This window comes from Argentina silus (genome assembly GCF_951799395.1).
Source record: "Argentina silus genome assembly, chromosome: 5".
Classification (NCBI taxonomy): Eukaryota; Metazoa; Chordata; class Actinopteri; order Argentiniformes; family Argentinidae; genus Argentina; species Argentina silus.
Window position 1 is genome coordinate 2,826,974 of NC_139659.1, and position 20,818 is coordinate 2,847,791.

Sequence of the window (20,818 nt, forward strand, 5' to 3'; positions counted from 1 at the left end):
TTATTTTCCTCACGTAATGCTACACATACATGGTAGAACTGTGTGCCGCTTCTCGTTACATATTGTGTAAACGGGGTAGGCGATTTAAATTATAGCGTCAACATGTCTAATTTGACAAATGCCTCAATTCATAACATAAATAATAGTAAATGCAGAACTGTCTTCTACGTTACAAACAGCATTCGGTACTCATTAAATATTGTTTTGTTAGACAATCTAACTTAATTTTCTCAACAAGTGTCAGCTATTTTAAAAAACGACTCCGAATCCAATAATCCCTCCAACAAATGATTAGCTATTTCAACTTTCCTCCAAGGCAGTCCTGAGGTGGCTGAAGAGGCCATGGCAGAATACTACTGAAACTGTGAGGATAGGTCTCAATAATCAAAATGGCTTCTCTCCTGCATCTGCACAGACCTGTACAGAAGATCGATGAAAGCAATATAACTCAAGCCTTAAAGGGGAAGCCACTTCAGACTATTGACATGAATCATCAGTTTCATCTCGCTACCATCCACATATCCCGGTGAGGAGTGTCAGCTGGTCCGTGGCAGTGGAGCTGAGGTCTCTGCTTAGCAGCTGATGTGATCCTTCGCTCCTGCAGGGCATCGTTATCTCCCTAGCACAGCCATGGGTATGCATGCACCACAGGAACAAGTGAAACGTAGTGTAAATGATCCCAACTGGAAACGTCACCGTGAATAGCCTGCATTAATAGAGTACAAGACAGCTGGACGCATAGCTATTCAAGATGGCATTCATCATTTAGTAAGACGATGAAAAGCCATTTAGGTCCATGACTGGACCTCAAAAGATATGCTAGATCATCCAAGATTGTTAGGTCAGTCACATCCAACACACCTTTGGTTTTAATCAAAACTGAAATGAAAAAACCTGGTCACAAAGGGCAAATCGGGCGAAAGAAAACCATGACAGAAAACAAGACCATCTCTGTGATATAAAAAAAAGTCTTTATTTGATTGATTTGCTAATGTTGGTATAGCCGGCTCCAACGCAGGTCATCAGAACTTTGTCTCCCCCTTTCCTCTCCTCTTCTAGAGGTTTCTGTGTCTCGATCTTGAACATGATCTGGAAGAAGTCTCGCACGTGCCTGAGGAACTCGATCCTAGAAGAGATAGAGGGAGAGACAAGGAGAGAGAGAGAGGGGGACAAGGAGAGAGAGAGAGAGAGAGAGAGACGATTGGTGTCAAGGCTGTCAGATACAAAACACCATAACAAAACAGCTCATACAGTGAGAAGAGACGGCAAACACTGCAGACTGGTAATACTGAGAAGCACGGTGACCTCCGACCCCGCGTGACGCCAGAGATGACCGGGAAGAGCGCTGACCTGGGACGCCTTCGGCACACGGCTCAAAGGTCAGACTACCATCCACCACACACACACACACAGACATCAGGAAATGGATTGTCCGCACTGTACAAAGTGGATGATGAGGTCTTCAGGTCTGCGAAGGGGTGCTCAGAGTAGAACCATTGCGAAGGCACTGCCAATCTTCAGTTATCATAGTACTGTACTTTAGAGGGACACAGCACCGGTACCATGATAACTGAAAATGGACATTTCATAGTCTGAGGTTCTGAGGGGAGTGGACCTGGTCGCCCCAGGCCTGCTGATTACACCACGCTGTGAGGGTGAGACATTCTAAACAGACGCACGTCACCATGACAACAGACATGTAGGATAGAATGACAAGTATTACTTATAGTTTTTTTTGGGGGGGGTTTTAAAGCTTTCTCAGAATTAAACATTTAAATTATACAAATCAAAAATAATAGTTAAGATATCAATAGGTTAGGTTGCATTCATTTACGAGAAAGGTTAATGACACAATAAAAACTTAAATCAATGTAAATTGATATCAAAGTGAATGGAATGAGAAGTCTTCGGAAGGTTGTAGAAGACGACAAAATGTAACCACAATTTAGCAAATTAAAGGAGTCTACAGAATAGGGCACTAAAGGTTGATCGGAAATGACAAAGACATATGTTTGTTTTTCCATCCCCAAGTAAGGGCTTGTTTTGTTTGATGTCAATATTCGGGCTATAGGAGAGAACTTTGGATCTGTTGTCTGTTGCCAAATTCTGTGGAAAAATAACTTACGTGTACGTAGAGAGGGGGCCAAGCAGCGCTTTGGACACATCCTGTTGGCCCAGGGTCATATACAGGAGAGCCAGGCTCTGATTGGCTGAGTCAACACAGCCGCCCTGAAGGTGAACGGAGGGTGGATCGTCAGAAACAACAATATCAACATCCAACCCGCCATACGAGGAGAGGTCTTGAAACACAGCCCCCCAAAGCACGTCTACAGCAGTTAAGAAAAACACATTCGAATATCAGATCCACTCCCACTATTCTCGATGGCTCACGCTTACAGCATAGATTCAATGAACATTTTTGATGACATGAAATGATTATCAAAAAACCAACAGAATACTTATATCATCGACCATCGACAATAGTGGGAGTATAATAGCAGTGATCTAATATTCAAATGGCTGTTTTCCTCCACTGGTATCTTATTTACCTAAATCCCCTTAATGCTCCACATATTTCACATTTTAGAGGACAGAGAGGGTAGTCTGGGTCTGGGCGTCACATGCCATGTTCGCTCCAGAGCACGCATGCCATGCGGCCGTTTGTGCATGACATCTGGTCAGCAGGAATATGATTCAATCACTTAATCATATCACAGCACTGAGAGCACATTGTTTTCAGCCGTCTAACTTTGCGATCGGGATTCCAAACAATCCTTCTTCTCCAACTCCAACATCTCAAGATACATACTGAGTTACACAGCAACCGATGACCTAAATGTAAAATCATACGACAAAACAGGATTTTCTATTCTGTTTTTAACTGAACGACTTGGACAATTCAAACAATATTTCTAATACCATCTGACAAATAACGTTGAATCAACAAAATGTAAATGTCAACAAATACCTCCAGAGCAGAGAAACAAAGCATTCAGGAGGGCTCAAAATGGGTACTTACAACGTTGAAGCAACATCAGGTTTCTGACTAAAGCAGTATCATGATAGATAAATGGTCTTCCACGGTAGAATAGCAGTTCTGAAGTCTGAGGAGAATCACCGACCATCAACTTTAACTGCCATGAGACCTCTGGAAAACCCCCAAGAATCCCTCACCACAGGAGGCGTTTCAGTTGACACCATTCTACACCAACAGACACTGTGACCTTGCCATGCTGTATAATAACAAAGAGAGGTAATGCCATCTCGATTCACGTGATTCAAATCATATTTGGCATATCCCGGTGAATCAGAAATAGTCTAACTCAATCAGTTGGCATTCAAACCTACTGTAAGGCCCACAAAACAGTTTGATACGCGATTCTACCTTGAAATTTGAAGACGGCCAGAGAATAGAGCCATTGAAGGGGACAGCTACAGTCACGAGACTTCCAGGCTGTTAACTTGTTAACGGAGTACAACAAACTTTCTGACTTGGCACAAACCCATTCAAACGGAATCAAAATAATCTAGAAATAGTTAACTTTGTTAACTATTGGCTGTTCCGTAGGCAACAGGGAATGGTCAATTCTGTTATGGAAAATGTGTAGTCTCTAAAAGCATGTTAAATATCAACTTGAACTGTGCTATATCTCTGTCAGTCTGTCAGCACACCTGGAGGACAGACGTGTCATTTGGGGGTAAATAGTGGAAGTACAAGAGGGTATACTGACATAAGTCAACAGTCTACCAACTGGGTTGACCAACAAATGAACCAACACGCAAATACTTTTAAGTAAAAAAAAAGAAGAAAATTCCAGAACATCAAATGGCAGCAGTTTCATCCCAGCTCACCATCTGAGTATATTCAAGCATTTTGTTCTGTTCTTTCTCGGCTTACCTGTTTCCCTCAACTCAAAAGTGCTTCTCGAACCAACCCATTTCTTGATTATTTCTAATCTATACTTGTTATCAGTTAACAATCTGAGACAGACCAAATAGAAAGAGTGCACCACTTACATCAGCTCCTCTTTCCTCCCATTTGTAACACACTGTCCATCCCGTGGCGCCCGTTTACTACGAACGCTCACCGCCAGTATTCATTAACCACAAGACAAACACACACACAGGGTGCAAATGTCCCAAAAAAGGGACCACGACACCCTTCCAGGGCTTCAAACATTAACGATTCCAAGCAGAGCCCGATCATCTTCTCCCCTGGTCTCCCCTACTCTCGGCCAATGAGGACAAGCGGTCTCCGCGGGCCGCGCCAAGAGGACACCCAACAATATTGCGCATTCAAAACGAATCATGGAATTCTCCTGGCCTAACAAGAATCACATGCTCTTATGAAAGGGTGACCAGCAGAGGCGGGAGTAAACTGAAGTCACAGACCCCAGAGACTAATTGAATATTTTTGATAAACAGTTCTTTTTTTTTTTTTGCCCGGCCGGAGTCGTACATCTTGAAGAGAGAGGCGAGTTTTTTTGCAACACATCGTTATCATATTACACTTAAAGACAGGCTGCACAATGACTAACTTCAACCAAATTGTAATCCATGGCCCACCACTTACACAACACGAACACTTGCGCATTCCACCCCTGATTAAGGGCGTGGAACGCATTTCGCACACATTAGACCGGCACACCGTAAACACGACGCTGTTCTAGGGATAAAAAACGCGACGTATTTAATGTCCCTTGATGGGTACAGTCACTCCCAGTGACCAGACTTGGACACCATGAGAGACGGTCACACATTTCTGACTTTTTCCCCCTCCACAGGGTGATCATTGTTTGAGAAGTAAAGAGAGTGAGTGAGAGACACTCAGAGAGAGAGAGAGAGAGAGGGAGAGAGAGAGAGAGGGAGAGAAAGAGGGAGGGAGAGAGAGAGAGGGAGGGAGAGAGAGAGAGAGAGAGAAGGCTGTGGGTCTTAGACAGATGTCTGGTCAGCAGCACATTAGGGCCAGTCACACAGTTGACTCAATCACATCATGTAAACATGCTGCCTGCTGTTTACCCACATTCCCCTGTAATGATAAGCATGGGCTGTGAGGGACGTTTGTCTGTATCTGTGCTCTCCGCGCAACCGGGCCAAAAAGCACAACCTCTCGCACTCTGGGAACGGCAAACACACTGGCCTTGAAACCACGGAGGTACAGTCATGAGAAAAAGTTAGGACACCCCCCAAAATATTAAGTTATTCTCTTAAAAATATGGACATATCAATATGTTATCTTCTTTCTAACAATGTCTATAGATAAAGGGGATGTAATTGAACAAAAAACTATGAAAATGTAACTTTGTAATCATTTATTTAACGAAAAATTAACAATAATGCCAATTCCTACTGAGGAAAAAGTTAGGACACCCTATGCCCTAATAGCTAGTATTGCCCCCCTTGGCTGAAATAACCTCAATTAGACGTTTCTTATAACTGTCTACAGGTCTCTGACATCAATTGGGAGAAAGTTTTTCCCACTCCTCCTTGCAGAATTCTTTCAGCTGTGTGATGTTCGAGGGGTGTCTTGCATGCACAGCCAGTTTCAAATCAATCCACAGCATCTCAATAAGATTAAGATCCGGGCTTTGACTTGACCATTCCAGAACTCTCAATTCATTTTTCTTGAGCCATTCCTTGGTAGATTTACTGGAATGTTTTGGGTCATTGTCATGTTGCATGGTCCACATCTGCTTCAGCTTCAACTTTCGAACAGATGGTCTCACATTTTCCTCAAGCACCCTCTGATACAATACAAAATTCATAGTGGATTCTATGATGGTGAGCTGACCAGGCCCTGCTGCAGAAAAGCAGCCCCAAACCATGACATTTCCACCCCCATGCTTCACAGTTGGTATGAGGTTCTTGTTCTCAAATGCTGTCTTGGTTTTGTGCCAAACATGTCTACTCTTACTGTGCCCAAATAGTTCAACTTTGGATTCATCTGTCCAAAGCACATTGTTCCAGAAGTTCTGGTCTTTCTCTAGGTGTTCTCTGGCAAACTTTAGTCTTGCCCTGATGTTTTTTTTTGACAGCAGGGGTTTCCTCCTTGCACACCTCCCATGTAATGCAAACTTGTTCAGTCTCTTTCTTATGGTGGATGCATGTACTTTGACATCAATTGTGGCAAGAGATACCTGTAGGTCTCGTGATGACATTCTGGGATTGTTGGAGACTTCTTTAAGCATCTTTCGGTCAGCTCTTATGCTGAACTTGCTTGGGCGGCCTGACCTGGCCATGTTGGTGGTGGTTTTAAATGTTCTCCACTTGTAAATTATTTTCCGGACAGTGGAATGGCCAATTTCGAATAGTTTGGAGATCTTTTTATATCCCTTCCCAGACTCATATGCATCTACAATTTTTCTTCTGAAGGCCTCAGAGAGCTCTTTTGATCTCGCCATGGTGATGCAACTCACTTCAACAATCAAGAGCAAACCAAACTAAATATCTGAGGCTTAAATAGGACAGGCTCCTCCAAAATCTTCTGTAACGATGTTCTAATCATTTGCACCTGATGTGGTGCTCTTTATTATAATTTTAGGCATTTTAAGTGGAACTAAATGTGGGGGTGTCCTAACTTTTTCCTCACAAGAAGATTGCATTTCTATTAATTACATTTTACCAATCATTTTTTAAATAATTTGTTTCAGTTGTATTTGTTTAGTTATATTACCTCAATTTTTCAATATTGTTCAAATGAATATCAAATGTCCATATGTTTGAATATGTTGAAGAAGACAAAGGTTTTCATAGGGTGTCCTAATTTTTTCTCATGACTGTACCTTCGCTTGCAGGCTAGGTTAACAACACGTTGTCGCCGTATTGGACCAGAATATACGAAGGTGAACGCCTCAGATTACAGGCGAGAGCTGCCTTGTGTCCCTCAGTTGTCATGCCAACGCGCTGTAAAGACAGATCACCTTTGAAATAAAACACATATCAGAATAACAGACACAGCGTGACGTCAGGGCCTGAAGAAGAGGGCCTGTTTGGATGACACGTCGACAACATGATTAGGACAGGAAGCAGCAACCCCACCCTGTAGATTTCCTCCAGCAGCAGCTTGGCACAGTTCCTCCCCAGGTCCTCTGGAAGCACAGGGTCTCCCTGCCCCTGGGGGGTGGACACCAGCTCCGCGCTGAGGAAGACTCCGGTGAGGGTCTCGGCCACCAGGGTCAGACCGAAGCCTGGAGACCTGAGGGGCACAGCCATGGTGGAGGGGGGGGTTACAGAGAGCAACACAGGGGAAGGACTACAACAACCGTATCAATGATCAACAAACAAACTTTGACTCAACGTCAGCGTTCAAACGATTGGCTAGAAAGGGAGTTCTTGGCCGACCGGTGCTGTTTTGTTCAATTGGGTCATTTTCCTGTTATGTGGTAAACAGACTTTCTGCTTCACGATGACTAAGCAGTGAACATAAATCACAGTCCTGTTTTCAGAGGACACCTCCACCTAGTGGCGACTGTTGGCGCATCAGAGGGAGGACTTACTTCCCAGAGCTGGCCCCCTTCATGTGATCTGTGTAGATGTAGATATCTGGAATGAATTTGTTCAGTACACTCCTGGCAGAGTCCACTACTCTGTTAGCCATCTGTGGGGAGACTCTTACAGAGTATCTGTTTCACACCGTCAAGGAGCACGGACATCTTGTTGTGGTGGAGCAAAAAAAAAGAATCAAGAAGCAAAAAGGCTACTATTACAGTCGAAACTCATCAAAATACATCAAAGCCAACAAAGATTTGGCACCACATGAGAAAAGACAATACAGTCTCGTATTTTACAGCACATAGGGCAATTCAGATGACCGTCGACCAAACAGTGGGCCCAGGTCTGAGGTGACGAGGGTGAGAAGGATACGCTGTTCCTCGAATCCTCTTGATCTTGCCCGGGTCTGACAGCTGGACGGGTCTGATGGTGCGACGGACGGGACACGTGAAGACCACCTCCCCGCCCCCGCCGGGCGCCATGCCCCGCTTCACCACCTGGACGCAGGGAGCGAGACGTGAGCGAAACCATACAGGGTTTTTTGAACAACAGGGCGCTGGGTCGCGTTATCAAAATCCGACTTGCGGTCCTTCACGTCAAAGTGTGCAAAGAAATACAGCTAAAACTCTGAATTCACTGAGGAACGTTCACTAAAACCATTGTCGTTGTTAAAAATAAGATCGTTACTAAATATCTAGTTTATTATGCCCTGAAATATTCACATAGTTCACAGAGTTGCGCGGCACCACTCTTCCATAGGCTGAGAAAAGGCCAACAGAACATATGCACCGATAACAGGCTTTACTGCATGACAACAGTTCCAGGCACAAAGGCTCACAGGGTTTCACCATATGAAGACCTCACCTTTAACTCCAGACCCTCTCCGTCGACCCCGAACTTCCTCATCAGAGGGATGGCGGTGTGCTTCAGTAGGTCAACCTGAGGGGAAGGGAGACAATGACAGCTTTCACATTCACCTTAGAAACCTTTATTTTTACAGCGGCGTCCCACTGAGACCAAGGTCTCTTTTTCAGGGAAAGCCCTGCTTATTATGACACCATTTTCAAGCAATGTCTCCATTAACTCAGTTAGTGCCGAGGGTGAATAAAGCCCAAATTATCAACAAGAGTGCCACGGGTGACTTTATTAACCAAAAATACATACATTATGATGCTTCATTTCGTAGCAAATCAAAGTATTATTGCTAGGTAAATACCACACAAAACACTAGGCACTCCAGGTGGTGAATTCTTCTGTCTGTTAGTGAGTTAAGCAGGCAGAGGTGACAAAGGGGAGTGGACTCACCGAGGGGTCTGTGGGGTCATTGGTGACCCCCTTCAAGGTGACCTTCAGGGGGTTCTTCATGAAGGGCGCCAGCATTAGGAGGGCCTCCAGGTAGTAGCCTATGGAGCGCTGGACGTTACACTCGTGCTCCACGGAGCCCCCATAGAGAAGACCAGGCTGGTAGAACAACACGGTGCCTACAGGGCAGGGCAGAGCGGAGGGGACCATCAGGACAGCTCTGTCTCGTACGTCTCACAGCTCTCTACTGCGGTACGGAGGTGTGGTTCCCAACGGGGTTCCCGACCATGTTTTAAACTATGATGCAGGCGATTGATGGTGATGACTGCTAACTACGTTGATAATGACACCCCAAACTTATCAAAACGCTGACTGACACGTAAAAATAACAACAACAGCCGATGTCGAAAGTGGCCAACGGTAAGGTATTTGTCGTGAGGGTCAACAGGGAATCTTGACTTCCGTACCCCAGTAGTGGTGCATGGCTTCAGATGTAATATATGCCATTTAGCTGACGTTTTTATCCAAAGCGACTTAAATTGCAGTGAGTGCGTACATTTCAGTATATATGGTCCCAGCAGGAACAACCTAAGCGTTGTTAGCGCCATGCTCTACCAACTGAGCCGCAGAGGACCACAGATTTCCAGGATTGTAATGCTTGCGGTGTGAGTACCTATCACCTGCATCATAGTTAAAAGAAGATTGGAAACTGCCCTTCCGTACCCCAGTAGAGCTGTAAAACATCACGCTGTGAGTATCCTTCTCATTCTGTGTTTCTGCTTCGGAGGGGAAGCCCGCGCTATTAGGAATCCATGGATCACATCGCAGAGTTCCAAAGCATTATACAACAAGCATCTGTAATATTCCCACTCTCCAGAGCTGATCCACTCTGGTTATGACACAGTAAACGGTGATTGCCCAATGGCCCAGTCTCAAACTTAGGGAATGGCCCACTGTTCTGTGTGCTGAGGTCTTGCCAAGGACTGTTTGGTATGCTTGCCCTGGCAGCCAAGTGGCAGAGTACACACAAACGCAATAACCCAGTCTAAGTCATTTGTGGGTATGCCTGGACTGTATAAATTGTCTTATAACTCCTTCTTCTTTCCAGAAGAGATCCCTGGTCTAACATGATATTGGTATTTTTAATTGTTTTGTTTTTTTCTCGTTTTCCTGTGAAGCGCATTGTGTTGCGTCAGTATCTGAAATGTGCTCTATAAATAAGGTTTGATTGATGAAGCATGCTTTGATCAATCCAATCCTATTAAATTAGTGATTTAGATCAGAGACTACGCCTTGTTATGGAGTGAAGACAGATGTATTTAAAGGGAATTTAAAACAGAGCCCTGGTCACACACGACGTATACAGCTTTTGATAACGTACCTGTTTGGTTGATTTCAATTCTGGTGCCATTGGTCACCTTGTCTAGAAGTCTGATGAAACTGGCCTCAAAATCTAGAAGAAAAAGGGTGCATTTTTCTCAATACCAATATTCAATGCAAAATCTGTGCGTGAAAAAAATCTCTGGCTCGATAATGAATATGAAACAACATTTAGTCAACCAATTTTGTCTGAATTGTTTGATGGTGTCCGTGTCTCCAAGTGAGCATCCTGCGCAACACATTATAAAGCTCGCTACGCACACCTGAGAGAGGCGTGAACTGTCTGCCTACAGCACACAAATCAGCACAAAATAACAACAACACTGTTAAACAAGACACCGGGTGTGAAAGTAGCAGCCGCTGTTGGTAAATAACTGGTTGTCATTTCAAAAGGATTTGAGGAACCCATCATTCCAACTTCGACGCGCTGGAGAAGATGAACTTCTAACTGCGTAACAGCTAGCCAACGCTAGCTAGCTAGCCATATGTAATGCTGCGACGCCACACGTGACGATGTTGTTGTACCTACCTCGAAGCCCGGGATTGTCGTCTTTGTATCGTATGTTTCGGATTTTGACTCTTTTACCGCTTAACGTTGATAATACTAGTCTTTGTCTGAAAAAATTGCAGCCATCGTAAGTCAGACCCTGACTTGCCATGTTGTTATTTCTACACGTGCGTTGTAAACGAGGAAGGAAAAGCGAAGAACTATGGAATCCTGCGAGGGACAAAGGGATATTTCCCAAGTGTATTTTTGATAATCTCAATGAACCACCAGGTGGCGCCCCATCATTACTATTCTATATGTCATTGAACTGAACCGTTATTAGACAGTACATGCAATGCAGTCACTGAGTGGTTTATGCATTGCATGAATTAAGTATGTTGACCACGTATACTTATTCCGCGATACGTGGTTAAATGTTCCCAATTAGCGTATTCATGTATAGCTGTTCTAGCAGTCTTTTGTATTTGTATTTATAGATGAGTGACCTTTTGAGGAAAAGTCATATATGGCTATTGAATTTAGGATAATCTTCACTTTATTGATAGAACCCAATAAACTGCACTCTACAGTATAGGGGGGTTTCACTTTAATTAAACAATCCAATCAACTGCACCTATAGGGTAGGTTACAGCTGATATCCGGCAAAGTGATTATGATGAAGGAGAAGATTGTCTGACCTAAATCACTGTAGCTAGAGAGACTACGCACCAACGTTTCATCAGCAAGTTCACTGTATGCTACTCGAATTTAAAGCTCGACCAAGGATTAATCAAATCGCAGTAACCTCGCCAGCTTTACTATTTAACCCGCACACCAGACGAATTACATAAGAGTGTTATATAATAAACAGGGCGTATTTGCCACCATTCATACATTTTCTCATCCTTTGTTTTTATTTTTACTCTATTGGAGATAAAGTGATGGTACAGTGCGAGTGTCAAGACAGGTGCGAGTGTCCTCACTTGGCCCCACGGTGCAGCACTAGCGGTTTTCTCCATCTGAACTTCCTCCTCCTTTTCTTCCGTACGCGTCGCGGTTTTCGAAAAAAGAGCTGATTTCAAGAAGGACCAAGCTGCTCAGGAGACGCCCACAGTGTTGCGCACAGTGGATAGTTTTCGCCACCAAACGCGCACGAAGAATTTGCTGTGAAGTGGACGTCTCCTGCCTTAAGATACAGACAGCATTTTCATGAGAAGGATACGGTAATACTTTTAACTTGTGATATCAACAACAAGATTGGAAATGGTTATACAAAGGATATTCCGTGCTGTCATTATGGGTCCGCCTGGTTCGGGGAAAGGAACGGTGTCGGAGCGCATAACAAAAAGTTTCGGACTAAAGCACCTTTCAAGTGGGGACCTTTTGAGGACCAACATTAAAGCCAAGACCGGTAAGACGAGCATGCATGAGCCTACAACTCTACACTTACAAGCTCTTATGGCTGATGATGAAATTGACCAAGCTACATTGCAATTACAATTTACAGGTTGTTGGAATGTCATTGTGTTACATTGTCTAATGCATGGCAAATTCCTACAATTGATGAGAATTGATTGCATGGCCAAATAAAGAGTCTTCTTCTTCTTCTTCTTCTTCTTATTCTTCAGCGTACATATTTGTGTTTTTTGTTAGTCTATCAGATGCTAGTTGTGTGGGAGATGATTTGATCATTAATAAACAAAACGCCCACGAATGAACAAAACACATCCTAGGCCTCTATGAGTGTTTTTCGATTCACAAGCTACTGGGCATGTCTTTTCCTGCTGAAAAAGTTCTCATGCTCCAATGATGTTGGTAGGCCTATGGTTGCTCATCTGACCTCCCCCTGGGTGGGGTGGAGAGATACAGATCAAGAGTTCAGAAGAAGTTCAACAAGTCTCTACAAAACTATTTTGGTTGACTCACATAGAGAAGAGCACTACACTGTTTAAGGTCTTTCAAATGAAATATCCCCTCCCCTACAGTAACATGGCATGTTTCTGGTCTCTCATGATAAGACAAACACCCTTTTCCAGCTTCACAATGGTCTGTTCTAATCTCCTTTCAGTAAGGCCACAGTATGGGTTGACCCTATGAGGAGGGGCACCTAGAGGGGGGGGAGGGGGTGACAAGACCCCCAATCTTTTGTCAGTGAGTCGAATGAAGAGACAAAGTGAGAGAGAACATCATGAGTCGTGAGTTTACGAGTGTTTTGGAACTATTCCACTTCCTGTATACCCACAGCTAAGCTAAACTAAGCTAAGCTAAACCACTGGAGATCTGGTAGCAGTAGGCCTGCCTGCCATGTGACTATGTCTACAGTGAAGGTTAAGGTGGTATACAGGATGTACAGTTGGCACACATGCTATCACATACTGTACACGGCATGCTCTCTTACCTGGGATAAAGTCCCATCTGATAGGAGAACAAACTATCATGAACCATTTCAGAGTACTACACTACCCAAATCAAGGACTGAAATCAAGTTAAGAGTTTCTAGTGTGAACTCTGAGGCCCTATTTTAATCTATAAGAGATTGTGGATTTCTAGGGTAACGCAAAAACACGATTCTTCCTGCACAATCATAATGAATATGGAGATTAATTTCCTTAACAAAGCAATGCCGACATAATGAAAGTGAAACAATGCAAACTGCCATTCAAAGTTAAACATGCTTGCTGCACAGGAAGAATTATATTTTAGAGTTAATCTATCTTTTTTTAATCTAATCTATCTAGAATTGCTATCTGCAATTGATTGAATGGGAACCCAAGAATCAAAGGTGGGTTTTGTTGCTCCAAAGATATATCACACATTACTCCTATCTTGTTTAAGCTGTACTTAGTACCCTCTGTAAGAACCAAACGATCACGGTAAGGTCTGTTTAAAGTCCTGAGACAATACAGGCTTGTGTTTACAAAACATTATTTTGTGTGTGCAGTGCACCTTCTCTGCTGTCGCTCGAGATGAGCTCCACTGAGAAGCCTACGTTGGCCTGCATATGGTCCTGCTGGTGCAGGGCCGGCTGTCAGGAAATTCCATTCTCCCATTGGACACAAACCAATGAAGGGAACAGCCACAAGGAAAATGTGTTGTGCTCTAAAAGGGATACAGAGTTTTTCCTTCACTTATTGGAAATGTGGAAGCAGTTATTTTGTGTGTCATCTCTCCTGGATGTCCTGAAGGGCTACGTTTCACTTGGTCTGAATAATTTATATAAACACATTCTTTCAAACTTCCTCTAAATTCCCCCCCAAATGGCCCCTGAATGACCGTTGTCTGGTTATGTCATTTTCTTTTTTGTTTTTCTTCCTTTTTTTCAAGACACACGTGTTCTTATGCATTCAAAAACATTTGTTTTTAAAAGATACCAAAGTAGGGTATACGTACACAGTTTTTTTTTTTAATGTAAAAATGACATTAGTTTATTTTGTTTTGTATCGGGGGAATGTGTTCTGAATGGAGAATGAACAATTGGGAGATGACAGCTCTGTGCTCCTTTGTGTCTCCCTCCAGAGCTGGGCCTGCTGATGAAGTCCTGTATCGACCAGGGTCAGCTGGTGCCTGATGATGTCATCTCTCGTCTCATCCTGTCAGACTTGCGGAGGATGGACCAGAGCAGTTGGCTGCTGGACGGTAAACACCTGCAACTCTCTTATTGGTCACATCAGTCGTACACTTACAAGGTCTTATGATTTGAATCAACACACTTTTGAAAATAATAGATTTATCGGAAACGTACGAAACATACGGCCAGCCAAACAATGAAACACGATATTTTCTACGCTTTAAATGCAGTGAACGTACTGAAAGTGACTCATAGCATAATCTGACCCTTTACAAGGCCTCTACATCTGCCCATCCCAACTTTAAACCTGGGTGCTGCTATAATCCCGTCATCAGAGACTAGACTTGGAGTGATTCCTGGTAGGGTAGTAGGTTGCTGTGAACTCTGCTATGAGCTTCTAAATTTGGGTCTCTCTCTCTCTCTGTGTGCTGTGCCTCTCCTCTCTCTCTCTCTCTCTCTGTATGTGCTGTGCCTCTCCTCTCCTCTCTCCCTCTCTCTCCCTCCCTCCCTCTCTCCCTCTCTCTCCTGGCAGGGTTCCCCCGCACCGTGTCCCAGGCTGAGGCTCTGGACGACATGTGTACCGTGGACACAGTCATCAACCTGGACGTGCCTTTTCAGACCATCAAACAGCGCCTCACCTCTCGCTGGCTCCACCTGCCCAGCGGCAGAGTCTACAACATCGATTTCAACCCACCCAAGATCGCCGTGAGTCTGCGCACCATAGACAGACAGTACTGTGGACCCATGTAGACACTACTGAAACCTTACAAAAAGTATTCGCTCCAAATACATTTGACCACAGTATATACTGTATAACACAGGCTTTATAACCCGGTAGTTATAACCCAGTAGTTATAATAAAAAATTATTACCCGGTAGTTAGCGATTGTGATAATGTGTGACAGGATACTGGGTACAATAGCACTTTTGTTTGTACGTTCATGACAGAATTAGCAGCCGTAGGTACCATGCAACTACATGTGTATACGTACCTGGGAAAATATCGTGACGATGTATTTCCTGACTGTTTAGTGATGGAGTAATGCCTACACCCCTTGTAGCCTCTGTAGCCTCTACCCAGTGTGGTGCAACAGCTAGGTCATGTTGCTCTAGTTCCTGAAATTCAATGATGTAAAAAAAAAAAAAAAACATTATAACCTTTATTGTTCTAAAACCTTACGGGGGTAAAATCCAGTCCTTCAGAGTAAAGTAAAATAGGGCAGAGTGGTTTCCCTCCCCCCCTGGGCCGGGGGCAGAGGAGAGACAGATGGATTACGGATCGGGGAGATAAGACCGGGTGCCATTTGTTTGCTGCTGAAATCCAAGTGGAGACCTTTGCTCTCATTCATGCAATTAAACCAAAGCAAACAGACTTGTTGGCTGTGTATCAGCACATTGTTGGTAGAGTCAACAGTGCCAGTGAGAATATGGCTTGCTTTTAGTCTTGACCATGAAAAGAACACACTGAAATCCTCTCCTGCACAGTGGATTGTGTGTGGCATTCTGTCTGAGTCAGTGATTCTCACTGATTACAAACACACAGGTAGTCTGGCGCAATCTGAGTAGTAAGACGTCGTATTGTTAATCATTTACCCTGTGTTTGCGATCTGGCCAAAAACGTTGTCAAAGATCAACCAGCTTAACACGATTTAAACGCATGGCGGACTGTTCTTTGATTTCAGAGGCACAAAGTCCTCTGTTGTTACAGGAGCCTTGAGCTATACCTTCAGTAGATAACAGCGTTCCTAATCTGTCCTTTAGAAGCAGCCTGATCTGGTGGGCAGGATAGAGGTTGTGTGTGTGTGTGTGTGTGTGTGTGTGTGTGGGGGGGGGGGGTCGACATGCTCCTCCTCCCCAAGGTCTTTTACTTGTCAGAGGAGTGGAACAAATCTGTTTCAAGCTCTCTCTTTGCAGTGGTCACATGTGTTTCCATGGAAATGTGTGTATTTTCATTTGGTCGGACCTCATGAGTTGTGGTTGGGTGCTTTCAGGATCAGCTTACAGGCTAGACTGATTCAATGTTACGCCACTATAAAGGTTGTTTGGCGATTTCGGTTTCACCTACGTTTCCCAGGGCAACAAGCTTTGCCTCGGAGCTGTCATACGATTTGTTGTCATCTAATTACACACCTCCGTAGCTGTGATTGTTCTGGTTTGCGGTGAGAAAAGGTAGCAATGGCTTGTGTCTATGTGGCAGTGTACGGAATGAGGTAGAACAGTATCAAACAACCATCCCTCGTTCCGTTCCGTGCATCACAATGAGCCCGTCCTCCGGTTCCTGCCTCCACCAGCCTCCACCAGCCTCCACTGCTACGGGGTAATGACAACAGTCGTCACCTGGTTCTGGTTTGTTTTGTTCTGCCTCGCCGACTCTCTAGGGCCTTGATGATGTCACGGGAGAGCCTCTCATCCAGAGGGACGATGACACACCGGACACTGTCACCAGGAGGCTGAAGAGCTACGAGAAGCAGACACAGCCGGTGCTGGAGTACTACAGGTGCGTCCAGTAGCAGCATCTCACCCCTACTCGTAATTATGCAGGTGGTAAAAACGGTCCTCTGTGGCTCAGTTGGTAGAGCATGGCGTTAACAACGCTAAGGTTGTGGGTTCGATTCCCGCTGGGACCATATATACTGAGAAATGTATGCACTCACTGCAATGTAAGTCGCTTTGGATAAAAGCGTCAGCTAAATGGCATATATATTATGCATGAAAATGTTTATACATGAAAAAAGTTTCTGTGTGCTTGTCTCAACTCAAACTGTCACCCAGAGTTAATGAATATCTATTTTGGGAGCAATTAGAGAGCAACAGCATGACTTTTGAGCTGCCCCTGCACATAGGATGTGTTAGTCTAGTTATTTTTAACATAGCTTTGAAGGCTCTTCCATCACTGGTAACTGGACAGCAGGAAGATGAAAGCCTGAAGCAGAGCCCACAACGTAACAGTTAACGTGATGTTCTTCTAATACCTAGGTAGTAAGTAACACTTATTAGTATGCAGTTACAATGTAATAACCGATTTATTGTGTCAAAACATTGTTATTACGAGAGTAATTACACATGTATAGATGCTCTTTCATGAGACGCACTGGTACTAACAGTTATTGTTCCTACAGGAGCAAAGGAGTGTTGGCGACATTCTCAGGGACTGAAACTAACAAGATCTGGCCTCACGTTCAGGCCTACCTCTCCAAAAAACTGTCCTCTCAAAACCATAAAGCGACCGGAAGCGCGTAGACGAGACCCATCAACCCATCAGACGAGACCCATGGGTCAGTCTACTAACAAGACTCCACTCTCCCCCGGGGCCAAACCAGGGACGTTTCTCTGTGCCTGTGAAACCACGCCACTTACCAGAGCAGGGCTGAATGAAGACCCCTCCTTCAGCTCTCTGACGTTATGGTTCTGTTCATTCCATATGTACCTTGGTGCCAAGGGATGCTCTTGTGTGTCATTGGCAAACCGTTTTTATGAGTCTCTGTGTGTCTTTTGTGTGTGCGCTCAGGACGGGGCTCCTGGCCGAAGGGAAAAGTGACATATGACGTGACGTTTTAACTAATCAGTCGTTTGTGTGCAAGTCAAGTGTCTGTAATTGCCACTTTATTATCATGTAGTATGAGTGTATAGATATCTTTTATTATTTTATTTTAAATTATACTAATGTGAATCACCAAGCTATTAATGACAGATAGGATTGCTCTACGCCGATGTACTGACCACACTGATTGTTGAGCTGCTAATGTTTGCTACAATTGCTTAGGATTGCTACAATAAGCTGTTTTTCATTGGTTCTTTCCCTAGTCAGCACTGTATACAGCGGTAATCATGCAGAAGGATAATTAAGGTGTTTTTGCTGTTTGACTGTGGCCTTATTTCTATATATTGGACATTTGTTGTATCTGTCTTATGGGTAATGAAGTTTTTTGTAGGACTTCATCTGCTCTACCTGACCATCAGAAAGAGAACTCTATCAAATGTAATTTATGGATATACCTTTACAAACCTTATTAAACTTTGATTACACACTGTATAATATGAACTGTTGCATATGTATAATGTTATTATTATATTAAAAAACAGTGAAAGCAACAAACCACCGCTCTGCTTTCCATTAATTTTTTTTTTTTATTCAGAGTGTACTGTACATTGTGGGGTGGGGAGTGGATTACAGCCATTCCCCTGCCTGGGCGCAGCCACAGCCGCAGAAGCTGCCGGACCATGGACAGAGCATCAGTAGAAGCCATCATCTGAAAGCCAGAGGAACTTGTACGGTTCGTTACGTTTTCACGTTCCTTTCAGTGACGCCTTGACAAGACCACCCACTAGTGTACAGAAGCTTATTCCTTTGTGCCGGCCAGAGAAAGAAGTTATTTCAGGAGTGTTGTTGGGTGACGTGGAGGGGCAGTAACCAGAACCGGAGTCACACAGCAGCAACAGTACAGCAGTTGAAGCACATTGATTGCTTTGCATAGTTCAATCCTCAGAGATAGCTACATGGAAAAGCTACACCAAGGCCTCTACAGCTAACGGATATTAGCATCGTCATTCGGCAGATGTCAAAATGAACACACACAGGACTACAACGGAGCTTCACCATGGCTTCTTTGATCTACAGTTTTCTCCACAGGTAGCCAAGCGGTGTGTCTCAGCTGACGGAGCCAAACCTGCCCCGTTGTGGACTTCTGCAGAGTCCTGTCAGGAGTCCAAGAACATTCATCTCATAGGGAAGCATGAAACTGCAGCTTCAAGTCCTGACAAAAGCGTTTTATCAGGAGAGGGAAATTTGATTTCAACGCTCAGCTTTTCCTCTCCAGGTGAAGGACTGTGCAGTGAAAGCTAGAAACCGCGACGACTCCTCCCTCACACTGCCGCTGGACAACTGAGAGCATGTGAATAAAAAATAAACATTGACTCAAAAACTAAGGGCCGGTTTCACAGACACGGTTTAAGCCTAGTCCTAGACTGAAAAGCATCCCCAGGGGCAATTTGCCACTGAAAGTGTGAATTAGCCCAGGACTAGGCTTAACATTTTGTCTGTGAAACCGGCCTTAAAAGTTTCTAAAGAAGCTTAGCTCACCTAATTCCCATGTAAAGCTAATTCCGACTGTCAGATTAACTCTGCTGGCTAAAACATGACAACAACAAAAAGAAAGACATTTGAGAAAAAGCGATATGAGAAAAAGGTATACAGTGGGGGAAATAATTATTTGATCCCCTGCTGATTTTGTTAGTTTGCCCGATTACAAAGAAATGAGCGGTCTATAATTTTTATGGTACTTTTAGTTTAACAAATAGAGACAGAATATCAACAAAGAAGTCCAGAAAAAACACATTATATAAAGTTATAAATTCATTTGCATTTGATCGAAGGAAATAAGTATTTGATCCCCAAGCAAAACATGACTTAGTACTTGGTGGAGAAACCCTTGCTGGCAAGCACAGAAGTCAGACGTTTATTATAGTTGGTCACCAGGTTTGCACACATCTCAGGAGGGATTTTGGTCCACACCTCTTTACAGATCCTCTCCAAATCCTGAAGGTTTCAAGGCTTTTGCTTGGCAACTCGAAGCTTCAGCTCCCTCCACAAATTTTCTATAGGATTAAGGTCTGGAGACTAGCTAGGCCACTCCATGACCTTAGTGTGCTTCTTCTTGAGCCACTCCTTTGTTGCCTTGGCTGTATGTTTTGGGTCATTGTCATGCTGGAAGACCCATCCACGACCCATCCTCAGTGCTCTGGCTGAGGGAAGGAGGTTCTCGTCCAAGATCTTATGGTACATGGCCCCGTCCATTGGCCCCTCAATGCAGTGAAGTCGTCCTGTACCCTTAGCAGAGAAACAACCCCAAAGCATAATGTTTCCACCTCCGTGTTTGACGGTGGGGATGGTGTTCTTGGGATTGTAGCATTCAGCATTTCTCTCCCTCCAAACACAAAGAGTCGAATTTATGCCAAAGAGTTCAATTTTGGTCTCATCTGACCACATCACCTTCTCCGAATCATTTAGGTGTTCATTGGCAAACTTCAGATGGGCCTGTACATGTGCCTTCTTGAGCAGGGGGACCTTGCGGGCACTGCAGGATTTCAATCCGTTACGGTGTAGTGTGTTACCAATGGTTTTCTTGGTGACTGTGGTCGCAGCTGCCTTGAGATCATTACCAAGCTCCTCCCGTGTAGTTCTGGGCTGATCCCTCACCCTTCTCATGATCATCATTACCGCACGAGGCAAGATCTTGCATGGAGCTCCAGGCCGAGGGCGATTGATGGTTATTTTGTATTTCTTCCATTTTCTAATAATTGCACCAACAGTTGTCTCCTTCTCACCAAGCTTCTTGCTGATGGTCTTGTAGCCCATTCCAGCCTTGTGCAGGTCTACAACTCTTACCCTGATGTCCTTTGAATGTTCTTTGGTCTTGCCCATGGTGGTGGAGAGGTTGGAATGGAAGAGATTGATTCTATTGACAGGTGTCTTTTATACCCATAACAAGCAGAGATTAGGAGTACTTTTCCTAAAGTGACAGGACTAATCTGTGTGCCTCATGGGCATATAACCGGTCTGTATGAGCCAGAATTCTTGCTGGTTTGTAGGG

At 44.1% G+C, this 20,818-nt stretch overlaps 2 protein-coding genes across 3 annotated transcripts; one reads left to right on the forward strand and one right to left on the reverse strand.

Annotated features, from left to right (window-relative positions):
• Positions 1–954: 954 nt before the first annotated feature.
• rcl1 (RNA terminal phosphate cyclase-like 1) lies at positions 955–13,080 on the reverse strand. 2 transcript variants are annotated; one of them, XM_083670500.1, is made up of 9 exons: positions 13,059–13,080; positions 10,175–10,246; positions 8,797–8,972; positions 8,356–8,430; positions 7,864–7,988; positions 7,497–7,622; positions 7,039–7,195; positions 2,126–2,229; positions 955–1,126 (listed from the first exon to the last, which is right to left on the reverse strand). In XM_083670500.1, the coding sequence occupies exons 3-9, from the start codon at positions 8,869–8,871 to the stop codon at positions 973–975; spliced, it is 816 nt and encodes a 271-aa protein (XP_083526626.1). In that variant the 5' UTR covers positions 8,872–8,972; positions 10,175–10,246; positions 13,059–13,080; the 3' UTR covers positions 955–972. The 2 variants fall into 2 exon arrangements, with proteins under 2 accessions (XP_083526626.1, XP_083526625.1); XM_083670499.1 differs by lacking the exon at positions 13,059–13,080 and adding an exon at positions 10,703–10,858.
• Positions 11,755–18,320, forward strand: ak3 (adenylate kinase 3). The gene is made up of 5 exons (XM_083670501.1): positions 11,755–12,071; positions 14,177–14,296; positions 14,761–14,933; positions 16,607–16,725; positions 17,348–18,320. Exons 1-5 carry the CDS (start codon positions 11,924–11,926, stop codon positions 17,466–17,468), a joined length of 681 nt encoding a protein of 226 aa, XP_083526627.1. The 5' UTR covers positions 11,755–11,923; the 3' UTR covers positions 17,469–18,320.
• The last annotated feature ends 2,498 nt before the right edge of the window (positions 18,321–20,818 follow it).